This window comes from Ipomoea triloba, chromosome 7 (assembly GCF_003576645.1).
Source record: "Ipomoea triloba cultivar NCNSP0323 chromosome 7, ASM357664v1".
Classification (NCBI taxonomy): domain Eukaryota; kingdom Viridiplantae; phylum Streptophyta; class Magnoliopsida; order Solanales; family Convolvulaceae; genus Ipomoea; species Ipomoea triloba.
Window position 1 is genome coordinate 23,954,900 of NC_044922.1, and position 12,771 is coordinate 23,967,670.

General features: G+C 34.9%; 1 protein-coding gene across 1 annotated transcript; it reads right to left on the reverse strand.

Annotated features, from left to right (window-relative positions):
• Nucleotides 1–8,110: 8,110 nt before the first annotated feature.
• LOC116024714 (protein root UVB sensitive 2, chloroplastic) lies at nucleotides 8,111–12,767 on the reverse strand. The gene is made up of 11 exons (XM_031265689.1): nucleotides 12,600–12,767; nucleotides 12,363–12,494; nucleotides 11,865–11,953; nucleotides 11,671–11,755; nucleotides 11,374–11,433; nucleotides 11,184–11,277; nucleotides 10,928–11,025; nucleotides 10,471–10,650; nucleotides 10,139–10,261; nucleotides 8,998–9,439; nucleotides 8,111–8,458 (listed from the first exon to the last, which is right to left on the reverse strand). Exons 1-10 carry the CDS (start codon nucleotides 12,609–12,611, stop codon nucleotides 9,014–9,016), a joined length of 1,299 nt encoding a protein of 432 aa, XP_031121549.1. The 5' UTR covers nucleotides 12,612–12,767; the 3' UTR covers nucleotides 8,111–8,458; nucleotides 8,998–9,013.
• Nucleotides 12,768–12,771: the final 4 nt, after the last annotated feature.

A 12,771-nucleotide genomic window follows, 5' to 3' on the forward strand; every position in this document is an offset into this window, starting at 1 on the left:
TTCCACACTTGGTTAATCATTTTGTAGGTAAAAAGATGGGCAAAAAGGCAGAAAATGGCTAGATTTTGAAGAAGGATTCACGAGTCGAAGTTGGAGTGCGAAATACACCATGGACGCCCAGTGGACGCCCCAGTGGACGCGCGTCCAACGCGCGTCCACCATGCGTCCACCCTTGCGTCCAACTTTTCGCTCTCTGATTCTCGCACAGCAGAACAGCAGTCTGCTGTGGACGCGCGCGTCCAGCACGCGTCCACCAAGCAGCTCTCTGAAGTTGAAGTCTGTGCAGCAGAAACGCAGCAGAAACGCAGTGGACGCGCAGTGGACGCCCCAGTGGACGCGCGTCCAGCGTGCGTCCACCCGTGCGTCCAGCGCGGAAAATTGGCGGTTGGGCGAGATTTAAAAGGGGAATTGAGCCATTTTTTTCAGGGGATCCATCACACTTCAATTTTAGATCTCTTTAGAATATTTCTCTCTCTAGGATTAGCCTAGAGAGATCTCCCCCAATTCACTCCACATTCCCAATTCACTCCACATTGCAATTCTTAGTTTAGATTAGAATTAGAGAAGAATTCCATTGTTGCAAGATTGTGATCTACATTCAATTTCAAGTTCAAGGTTTAATTTCAAGCTAAGTCTTCCTTTTAATTTCTTGTCATTACTTTTGCTTTTGCTATTTCAATTTCAAGTATGATTAGATAGATCTTTGTGGATTTGGATTGAGCAATGTTTTATGGATGTTCTTGAGCTTTGAATTGATCAATTAGGTTTTGCAATTGCTTTGATTATGAGTTTGATTGTGTGAATGGTGATCTTCTTTGACTCTTGTGTGGGAATGATCAACCTATATGAGAGGTGTTTGGAGAAGGAGTCTCACCTACGAGAGTAGGGATACTCCTTAGCCTAGCCTAGCACGTTTCCTTCCCACCTTTGAGAAAAGGGGGATTGGAAGGCAAATAGCACACCATGTGTTCGATAATTTGCCTCACCTAGCCTAGTTGCCATGAGAATGGGACTATGGACTAGATGATAGGCCAATGACCACGAGAGTGGCGTTGGCATAGTTGTCTTGCCTCATTTTCATTATCTAAGTGTTGCTAGCCTAGTATCTTAGGAAATCAAGGATACCTATATGAGTTGCAATATCCAAATCCTCCTTTCCACTTAATTGTTTCCTTTGTGTGTTCCTTATTTTCCTTATGTTTCAATAAGTTGTTGCTTTTCATCCAACGAAGCCATTCTGAGGCCTCGCCCGTAACCATGAATGAAACGTAAGAGATACGGTGGTCTTCTGGAATCCCATGGTATTGAAAATACTCCTGCATCAAAAAAAATCCATCCGTGAGGATCAGTACCCTCAAACTTAGGAAGATCAATTTTGAGGGTGAGGTTGCGTAGGGATGCCGTTTCATTGGAATTATCAGGATACAAACGGTTGGTCTGGGTAGTGTTTGAAAGATTAGCAGTGGGATTAGATGAAGGATTGGGAGTAGTGGTTTTGATGAGTTCAACTGTTTGGGCTAACTGTTGGATTGCACGTTGCAAAGCTTAGGTACTTTGGTGTTGGAATAGAGATTGCTCTTGAAATTGCTTTCGAAGTTCAGTGATGGTGTCCTCCACAGTGGGTGGGGGCATGGTGTCGGGATGTGGCACATCAGTAGCCATGCGAATCAAGGTGGGATGGCAATGAAAGCACCAGTTGATACGCTAACAAGTATCTAAAGTACTTTTCGAGCAAGTACAAGCTCCTTATGCCGTACTTTCGAGTGTACGAGACTCCGAGAACACTTAATAAAAACAAGGAAAGGAAAATTCTTATTCAGCTTGTTCATTCTTCGTAGAAATACATCACTTTTATAGTAGCTAAAGTCTGAATTATTTCGGAAATGAAATATGGAAATTGCATGCTTCAAGGAACTAAAATCAGGGAATTGATATGATGAGAAGATTATATGCGGATTGATATTTTCTTCCATGCATGAGTCCTCAAATTGCTTCTTTACCCATAAACAAAAGATTCATTCCTTTTCTGTCGCCTAGCTCGTGTTGACCGTCGTACTTCCAGCTGCATGGGTTCTTCTGGTTGATTGGTGATCGTATCAACATACTTGAATGAAAAGTGAACACTAAAAACTAAATATTTAGTAGATATATGGTAAAAGTTTGAAAGTTGAAATTGTAAACTTAACTAATTAGGTGAAGGAGTATTTTGTAAAATCTGTTGTAAAGAAAGTTAACAAATGTAAATGAAAAAATAACATATATAAATTAATGATACTATGAAAAGTATATATTTCTTTTAGAAAATTTAATAAAAATAAAAGTTGCATTATATTAAATTATTCTATANCTTCCTTTTAATTTCTTGTCATTACTTTTGCCTTTTGCTATTTCAATTTCAAGTATGATTAGATAGATCTTTGTGGATTTGGATTGAGCAATGTTTTATGGATGTTCTTGAGCTTTGAATTGATCAATTAGGTTTTGCAATTGCTTTGATTATGAGTTTGATTGTGTGAATGGTGATCTTCTTTGACTCTTGTGTGGGAATGATCAACCTATATGAGAGGTGTTTGGAGAAGGAGTCTCACCTACGAGAGTAGGGATACTCCTTAGCCTAGCCTAGCACGTTTCCTTCCCACCTTTGAGAAAAGGGGGATTGGAAGGCAAATAGCACACCATGTGTTCGATAATTTGCCTCACCTAGCCTAGTTGCCATGAGAATGGGACTATGGACTAGATGATAGGCCAATGACCACGAGAGTGGCGTTGGCATAGTTGTCTTGCCTCATTTTCATTATCTAAGTGTTGCTAGCCTAGTATCTTAGGAAATCAAGGATACCTATATGAGTTGCAATATCCAAATCCTCCTTTCCACTTAATTGTTTCCTTTGTGTGTTCCTTATTTTCCTTATGTTTCAATAAGTTGTTGCTTTTCATCCAACGAAGCCATTCTGAGGCCTCGCCCGTAACCATGAATGAAACGTAAGAGATACGGTGGTCTTCTGGAATCCCATGGTATTGAAAATACTCCTGCATCAAAAAAAATCCATCCGTGAGGATCAGTACCCTCAAACTTAGGAAGATCAATTTTGAGGGTGAGGTTGCGTAGGGATGCCGTTTCATTGGAATTATCAGGATACAAACGGTTGGTCTGGGTAGTGTTTGAAAGATTAGCAGTGGGATTAGATGAAGGATTGGGAGTAGTGGTTTTGATGAGTTCAACTGTTTGGGCTAACTGTTGGATTGCACGTTGCAAAGCTTAGGTACTTTGGTGTTGGAATAGAGATTGCTCTTGAAATTGCTTTCGAAGTTCAGTGATGGTGTCCTCCACAGTGGGTGGGGGCATGGTGTCGGGATGTGGCACATCAGTAGCCATGCGAATCAAGGTGGGATGGCAATGAAAGCACCAGTTGATACGCTAACAAGTATCTAAAGTACTTTTCGAGCAAGTACAAGCTCCTTATGCCGTACTTTCGAGTGTACGAGACTCCGAGAACACTTAATAAAAACAAGGAAAGGAAAATTCTTATTCAGCTTGTTCATTCTTCGTAGAAATACATCACTTTTATAGTAGCTAAAGTCTGAATTATTTCGGAAATGAAATATGGAAATTGCATGCTTCAAGGAACTAAAATCAGGGAATTGATATGATGAGAAGATTATATGCGGATTGATATTTTCTTCCATGCATGAGTCCTCAAATTGCTTCTTTACCCATAAACAAAAGATTCATTCCTTTTCTGTCGCCTAGCTCGTGTTGACCGTCGTACTTCCAGCTGCATGGGTTCTTCTGGTTGATTGGTGATCGTATCAACATACTTGAATGAAAAGTGAACACTAAAAACTAAATATTTAGTAGATATATGGTAAAAGTTTGAAAGTTGAAATTGTAAACTTAACTAATTAGGTGAAGGAGTATTTTGTAAAATCTGTTGTAAAGAAAGTTAACAAATGTAAATGAAAAAATAACATATATAAATTAATGATACTATGAAAAGTATATATTTCTTTTAGAAAATTTAATAAAAATAAAAGTTGCATTATATTAAATTATTCTATATAATTTTTGTGAAATTACATGAAGAATATAATATTATAACTGTTGTAATATATTTGTTTCATTTACATAACAAAGTATATATAAATGTGTTATATATGCTCGTTTCAATATTCTAATTATTTAAGGTGTATGAAAATTTAGAATTTTAATCTTAAATTCACAACAACAATAATAATAACATAAAATTATGAACACAATTTATACTATACTACTAGTTTGAAAGAGAAAATCTCTTTTTTTTTGAAGATAACTAGAGATTATGATTAAAAATTGTGGGTATCATAGGTTGTGGATTATTACCGTGAATTAACGTGGCATTGAAATTAAAGAAATTATTTTTTTATTAAAAATTCGTACTTCAAATTAAATGTCATTCGAAATCATTCCTCGAATCTATTGAAAATATGTAGGATTCTTAACTTTTTTCTAAAAAAATAAGAGCAATTTTTTTTATACATTTTCAATCTAATATATATATATATATATATATATATATATATATATATATATATATATAATTTACAATTCACAATTTCAATAATTTAATACTTTATTATTTAATTAATTTTAACTTTTGGAATTTGAAAATTCAAAAAAATATTCAATTCAAAGTCTCAACTTTCTAATAGTAATATTTTTTTTGTCATTGTTTTAGTATAAAAAAAAATATAATTACAAAATATGGAATAAAAAGATAACTGAAAAATAAAAAGGAAAGTTGAAAAAAAATCTGAATTTGCTTGAAAGGTTCTTGAAAGTTAACCGAGAAATGCTCACAAGGGTTTTGACACCATATCGACACTGTCACATATAGGATCGGATGAAATCTCTCTTCAAAAGTGGTTTGAAAACCGTCCAAAAGAGCTTCAGGATCAAACCGACCCTCCGACATGTAGGACAAATGTCAATTCCTTCTCCCAAACACCTACCTAAACCGCGTCCCCCCTCTTCCGTGCACCATTTTTATAAATCTCCCCTCCTTCACGTTCCTACCCACAACTACTTTACTCTTCACTTGAGATCTGCACCGCTAGTGTGCTATGAAATCATTTTAAAGTTACTATATATACACTTGCCAAATTAATTTAACTCTCACTTTGTCTCTTTCAATCACTTTCCACTATCAAACTCGCGAAATTAAAAACCTATATATAGCCCCATTCTTAACATAATTTGTAATAGAGACTGCTATGGCTAGTGGTGCCGGTTCTCCCTACGGTGCATGAAAATTCCTTCGCTCGAGGTGCGTTCCCGAATGTGTGTGTGCACCTTACCTTCACATTTCAATTATTTATTAGTTTATTATTTTATTTATATTTATTTCAACGTTTGGAAATTGAAAATTAAAATATTCAATCCAAAGTCTCAACATTCTAATATTAATTTTTTTTCATTATTTTAGTATTAAAAAAACATAAATAATTACACAATATGGAAAAAAAATTGAAAATATAAAAGGAAAGTTGAAAAAAGTCAACATCTAGCCTAGAACTGCCCGTGCCCGCAAGTAGCTTGGAACTGATAGGATCGGATGTAATCTCCCTTTAAAAGTAGTTCAAAAATCCTTTAATGGAGATTTGAGATCAAACCGACCCTCCTATGTGTAGGACCAATATCAACCCCCCCCCCCCCCCCCTCGTCTTCCGACATTCCTACCCACAACTACTTCACTCTTCACTTCCAGTGTGCTATGAAATCGTTTTAAAGCTACTAAATATACACCTTCCAAATTAATTTAAATCTCACTTTTATCTCTTTCACTTTTCACTATATATCCCCTCAAACCTATATATAGTCCTTTTCTAAACATAATTTGCAATCAAGATTGCAATGGCTAGTGGTGTCGGTTCTTCGTGTGGCGCATGCAAGTTTCTTTGCCGGAGGTGCGTTCCAGATTGTGTGTTTGTACCTTACTCTCACGATTTCAATTATTTAATAGTTTATTATTTTATTTATTTATTTCAACGTTTAATTTGGAATTTGAAAATTAAAATATTCAATCCAAAGTCTCTAACTTTCTAATATTAATTTTTGTTTTTCATAGTTTGAGTATTTTAAGAAAAAAAACAAAAAGAATTATAGAATATGGAACGAAATGAAAATTGAAAATATAAAAGGAACTTTGAAAAAAAATCCAAATCTGCACGAAAATTGCCCGAGAACTGCCCGCTAGTAGCTTGGTCCAAATCAACAGTGTCAATTGCGCCGTTTCCAGCCGGTGATCGGAACGCGACAAACCCCAGCACCGTTGATGGAGGGTTTTGGGCACCGGAGATGGAAGCGGTCCCGTTTCCGGCTGAAGAGAGTAGCATGCGGAGAGCTTCACCATCGGACGTAGGTGAACTCCAAGCTTTAGCATTGAGAATCACCAAAACCGAGCCTAGCTTCTAGGTCGGCCGGCCTGTTCCAACCCTGATGGATTGACAGTTGTATTTTCATAATCTAGTTTTTATTTTCCATCTTTTTGCAATTTTCTTCAATTTTAACTTAAACGTATGTAAAAGTTTAAGGTAATCCTTTTAATTTTAATAATCTAGTTTAATTTCAACATTGCATCTCTTTTTAATTTCTAAATGCACGAAATATTTCAAACTAATTAATTCTAATATTAGAAAGAGAATATCATACTTCATCGGGCAACATCAACAACGATTACAATAATTGTGTCATTTCAGATAAATAATAAAACACACATATATAATTTAAACCTAGTGATCACAAAGTCAAACTCCAATTTATTTACTAATCAATTTTCTATAAACCGCTAATATTATCAGCTACTCATAACAACTAATATAAACAACTACGGAGTATTTGCTACCTACTATGCTAATTGCCAAATACACCTAAAATAATTAATATTTGACTACCGCTTTTACGTTACGTAACGTATGTAACGTTTTACGTTACGTTCAAAATTTATATAAATTATATGCATTTATGATTATGATATTCATTTATGAATATAATATTATAATTATTGTAATATATTTGTGTCATTTACATTAAAGGTATCACGCGCCCGTGCATTGCACGCCTTTTTAGCGAACAATAAAAAATTTATTTACTAATCAATTTTCTATAAATTGCATGTATTATTAGCTAGTAGTAATAGCTAATGAAAACAGCTATCAGCTATATATCAACTATTAACTGCTTTTACAATTCCCTAGCATGTTCTTAACTGCGAACAAATACTTTGAATAAGTATGACGTAGATTTGCGTCATCTCATATTCTTGCTATTTGTGGCAACATTAATTTTATTCATAACGTACGTAACGTAAAACGTCACGCTTGAAATTAATATATATATATATATATATATATATATATATATATATATATTGTGCATTTATGATATTATTTTACGCACTCTATCATCGATTATATTTCAAAGGTTTTTATAATTCTTAAAAGGAATAAATAAATGGTGGAAATGATGTCAACAGTATCTAAGGTTGGACTTACAAACTAAATATTTAGTAGATATATGGTAAAAGTTGAAAGTTGAAATTGTAAACCTAACTAATTAGGTGAAGATGTATTTTGTAAAATTTGTTGTTAAAAAAGTTGACAAAGGTTAAATGAAAAAATAACATTTTTAAATTAATGATACTATGAAAAGTATATATATATTTTAGAAAATTTAATAAAAATAAAAGTTGCATTATACTGTATTAAATTATTCTATATAATTCTTGTGAAATTAAATGGAGAATATAATATTATAACTGTTGCAATATATTTGTGTCATTTACATAACAAAGTATATATAAGATGTGTTATATATGTTCGTTCCAATATTCTAATTATTTAAGTAGGGGTATGAAAATTTAGAATTTTGATCTTAAATTGACGACAACAATAATAATAACACAAAATTGTTTTTCAAAAAAAATATAATAACACAAAATTATGAACACAATTTATACTAAACTACTAGTTTGAAAGAGAATCTCTTTTAAATTCAAAAAGATTTACAATGCCTGTTCACAACAGTATGCCAAAAGATTTCTAATCAAAACTTAAGCACCCCAAAAAAACAAAAGGAAAAGAAAAGGCAGATTATTTATACTATAGATAGATACAATCAATGAGTAGAGATTATGAGCTTCATATCGCTATTCTTTCTGTCAAACATGCTATCAAGTTTAGCAATCAGATTTGAATATCTATCGGTTTTCATTACATATTTCACTCCTTTACACCAAAACCAAATGTCTGACTCACTATGTTATACAAACAAACCTTCCCAAGAGGAGAAAACGCCATCTGCTACAATTATCTCAGCTGGTTATGTTTTTACTTGCATTCTTTAACATCATATCATCGGCGACAGGCCCACAGGGTGTTGCCAGAAGCTAGAGAAAACGCAAAATTGTATGTAAAGTCCGACCTGCAATTCTCATAACAGAAAACATGCGCATACCTACAGTTAATAAGGTACAATTAATGCACATACCAAAAGTCTAAAAATAATTTAACAGCTTTTGATATTTCTAAAGAAAAATAGTAATGTAAGTAATTTAATCTAACATTCTCTCTTTTGTTTTGCCCTCTAAAATCTTGATAGAAAACTGGACCACAACACTAACAGGGTGTTTTGGTGGAAAGAGGAAATTAGGGGAGAAAGGAATTGTAATTCCGTGGAAAAAGAATAAGGTGGGAATTCAATTTACATTATTTGGTAGGCAGGAATAGAATTGCTGGGAATTGAAAGGGAAGAAGTGAATAAAGACTAAAATGCCCGTGTATAATAATAATAATAAGGGCAAAATAGTAATATCAATTACTCAACTACCATAAGAAAGGAAAAAGAATTTAAAACAGTTAACACTGGCAGAGAAATGAAATTCAGATTGTAAAGGTGTGTAGAAAAGTTTTCATATTCCCAACAAGCAATAATCTCTTGACTTTAGAATGTAAATCTCTTACCAGAAATTGAATGATACTAAAAGGCAAAACGACTTCCTCTACCATCAAGAAACTGGTCAGTATGCCACCCTTTGGCCTGCAGCTCAGATAGAAATGGACAGAATACATCATTCATCTTCTCGTAAGCCTCTTGCAGGACATTTTCCCTCGAGCCATGAAAAGATTTCTCCATAGCTGAAGCATATGCGGCAACCAGCCATCCCCTCAGTGCATCTTCACCAGTAGCATTGTGCTCTAGAATCATGTCAGTACATCTAGGTCCGCGGCATAAGATAAATTTTTCTTCGGGCAAAACTTCTTTAAAGCGGTGTAGGTCTGATGGTCGAACAACACTACTCAGAGCTCTTCCCACCTTAACATTTCCAGCATCCTCTATTAGTCGTCCAGGAAATAGGAGGTCTTCTTGATATCTTAAGTCAGCTGGGCTAGATATTTTTCCTGTCTGGTTAAATTTAGGTTAAATTAGTAGACAAAAAGTGAAGATATACATCTAAGGGAAAATTACAATTTTCACCATAAGTTCTTGGATAATTGTTATTTTTGTCCTTCTTGACCATGCTCATATTTTTTCCTTAATCTTTTATCCAAGTTGCTCTTTGCGTCCCTAGTTCTTGGATAATTATTATTTTCGTCCCTAATTTTTGCACAATGCCTTCTACCAAGATTCTTTTTACTCCAAGACATTTTAATTGGGTGAAATTCTCCACATCTGCATCGTGAATCTTTAATCTAAAAATTTGAGGACAAAGTAGTTGAATTCCCTGAAGTGTAAAATGTTCGGGAATTCAACTGCTCTGTCCTCAAATTTTCATATTAAAGGAGTGTAAATTGCCAGGGAATTTCACTGCTTCGTCTTCAAATTTTTAAATTAACGATTCGCGATGCAAATGTGGAGAGTTGCAACCAAATAAAATGTCTTATAGAGTGAAAAGAATCTTGGTAGAATGTATTGCCCAATAATTATGGACCGAATTAACAAAGACCAAAGAATTAGGGACAAAAAGAGTAACCTAGATAAAAGCTTAAGGATGAAATGCGAACACTAGCAAGAACTAGGGACAGAAATAATAATTACCTAATAACTTAAGAGTGAAAATTGCAATTCTCCCTACATCTCAACATCTCTGACATGAGTATGAACCTTCACAAATGTTTTCACAATCAATGCAGTACGCTGTGGGTTTAATGTGTTGACAGGAGTAGCTTTCATTTCTTCTGTAACACTGTAGATATGTACAGCAGCAAGTAAAGGTCCAACAACCATCTGCAGAATACGATAAAGTAGCCACATTGTCAACTATGTCTTAGTTGGGGAGAGGGGGTAATAAGTCAGTTGACATCTGATTTTCAGAAAAAACTAATGCCGCAAAATGAATCCTACTAGATATGTGTTTGACCAACAATAGAAATAGGAAGAAACCCGAAAAAAAAAAAAAAAGGGATTTTCTTAATGCTGTAGAGGGATCATTGTACCTTTCCTTGCATTGATGAACAAATAGTAGATGCTAATTGAATTCCAGCCCCAATTCCAAGAACATTAAAAAGTGTGGATATGGCTTCACCTTTTGCAAAAAGGTCACTAAGGTTGCCTTCTTTGGCAAATGATGAATATATTGGTAACCTTGTTGCTCTTGCTGCAACAACTGCCATTCCCTGGGAATACAAAATGAAAGAACAGAAGAAACTTTAAATACCAAATGGCAAGTAATACATCCACAAAATTGAAGAGATATTAACATATACTTTCAATGGTTAAGGCAATACAAGAACCCTTAGACAGCAAGAACGAAAGAGAAAAGTTAATGAGACGCTTTACAGCCAACACTCTCTATCATTGTCTTCCAGCAGCTCAGAGAAGGTAAAAACACAAATTTTAGAAACAAAAAAAATGGAGTGATCCCCTTAGAGCAGTAAATGCACGTGTCATTACCTTTGCAAAATTGCCAAGGCCAGCCATCTCAAGAAACAGGTGAGGACACAAAGGAGATAAAACTTCTAAACCAGTGCCGAGGTCATAAAGAACATCAGCTGCAAGGTAGAAAGTGTATTTCGGTCAGAATCTTGATAAATGACATTGAAACACAAAATATCAAATCAAATTATGAAGTATCAGGAAATATGAAAATTTGAAACGCAATGAAAAAGCAATAAAGCAAAATATGGAAAAATAGACTAAAGCTGCAAACCTAAAATTCGCCAACGTTTAGGCTCAGAGTCCATTCTTGCACCTAAGTTGCTACATATAATCTTTCCCACATGCTGCATCCCATCTTTTAGTATCTGCATATGCAAATATGGTTCAACAGTGTCAGAGAGAAGTACCTTCAGGAGTTTATTTGATTATTTTTTCGAAGATATTTCGCATTACGATCTTACCCAACTCACAGCAGTTGCTTGTGCAGGGGTAGGTCTTAAGCCTGCAGCAAATAGTAAGGACTGCAATGAAGTGAGATTTCAGAGAAAAATCATTGCAGTGGTGGAGAGTGTCGGGGAGTAAAGGTCACAAGGATGCTCAAAAACACTCCATAAAATTTTAACTATAATTGTTACTCAAAAGGATGTAAAGCTGATCTAGACATCATATTCAGCTAACAAATTTTCTTTATCATTGAGTAATGGTACAAATCAGCTTATGTTTTCAAAATTGCAGAGGCTGCATAGTAAGAAGAAGACCTGAGTTGACAGTACAGACAATGCTGCACTAGAGAAATGTTGCAATGCTCGAAACTGTGTGTATCTAAGATAGCCCTCATTCACACTGCAGCACACGAGAAGCATAACTACAATGAAGACTGTAACCAAAAACATGGATGAATTTTGCAGAAGTATAAAAGTATTTGGCCAATAGAATCGCCAGTAGAACTCACCTATATGGATACCCTGACGGGAAAAATTTGTTTACAAAAGATTCAACAATTTTCTGTGCAACAGGTCTTGAGTCATCAACTATCTTTACCTGCACAAGGTGTAACTTTTACTTCAACCATTTCCCCTGGTCACTTTGGGCATACATTGAGAATACACTATGCTACAATCTACAAATTCTAGTCATTCCTATATAGAAAAAAGGGCGCATATTCCTTTAATCAGAACCCACCTATTGGGCATTGCAGATGTTATCTGAAATAATCAAATTGTTTACTCTAGGGACTAGATATTTAGAGAACTCAGAATGCTATTTCTAACATGCTTGAATTCGTTAAAAATAAATCAAATTAAATTATTTACTCCACTCTGACTTCAATTTTCCTCCTAATTACATATAGCAAGTGACATTATTCACAAAATTGAAACTAAAGTGGATTTTCTTCACTAGAATCAAGTAAACTAAAGGGTAGCAACAGAAAGTATAGGAAGCGGCTTACAGATAGTTGACCATCGGGCTCGAACTGGAAGCAGCGAGACACAGTATTGGATGTCTCAATCCAAAACACAGAAGTGTCCGGCGGCGAAAGATTAGTACCCGCCGCATCTTTCTTGGGCATCTTTATCTTCTCCTATAGATTGTTGCATCCAAGAAGTTCAGGCACCCAAATGAAAAGGCAGTGCTATGAAAATTGAAAACCTCAGAAATGAAACAAAAGATTGGAGGTTAGAGTTACCAGTAAATTCATGTCGAAAATTGCAAGAAGATAAGTGAGTTTTGCGGGAGAAGCCGGGAGCAAAAGCAAGGAAAATGTAGTGAGTATTTTCAAAACTAAAAATTTGAAGGGCGAAGTTGGTTTAACTCCTCTCCGGCTCTCCGACCAGGCATGGGTTTGATTTCTTGATTCC

What these genes read in the sequence shown, in the direction of transcription:
- LOC116024714 (XM_031265689.1), bottom strand. An exon ending in TAAACGTTGGCGAATTTTAG is followed by an intron (nt 11,026 to 11,183) that starts GTTTGCAGCTTT and finishes TCTACCTTGCAG; the next exon opens with CTGATGTTCTTTATGACCTC. An exon ending in GCCTTGGCAATTTTGCAAAG is followed by an intron (nt 10,651 to 10,927) that starts GTAATGACACGT and finishes TTGTATTCCCAG; the next exon opens with GGAATGGCAGTTGTTGCAGC.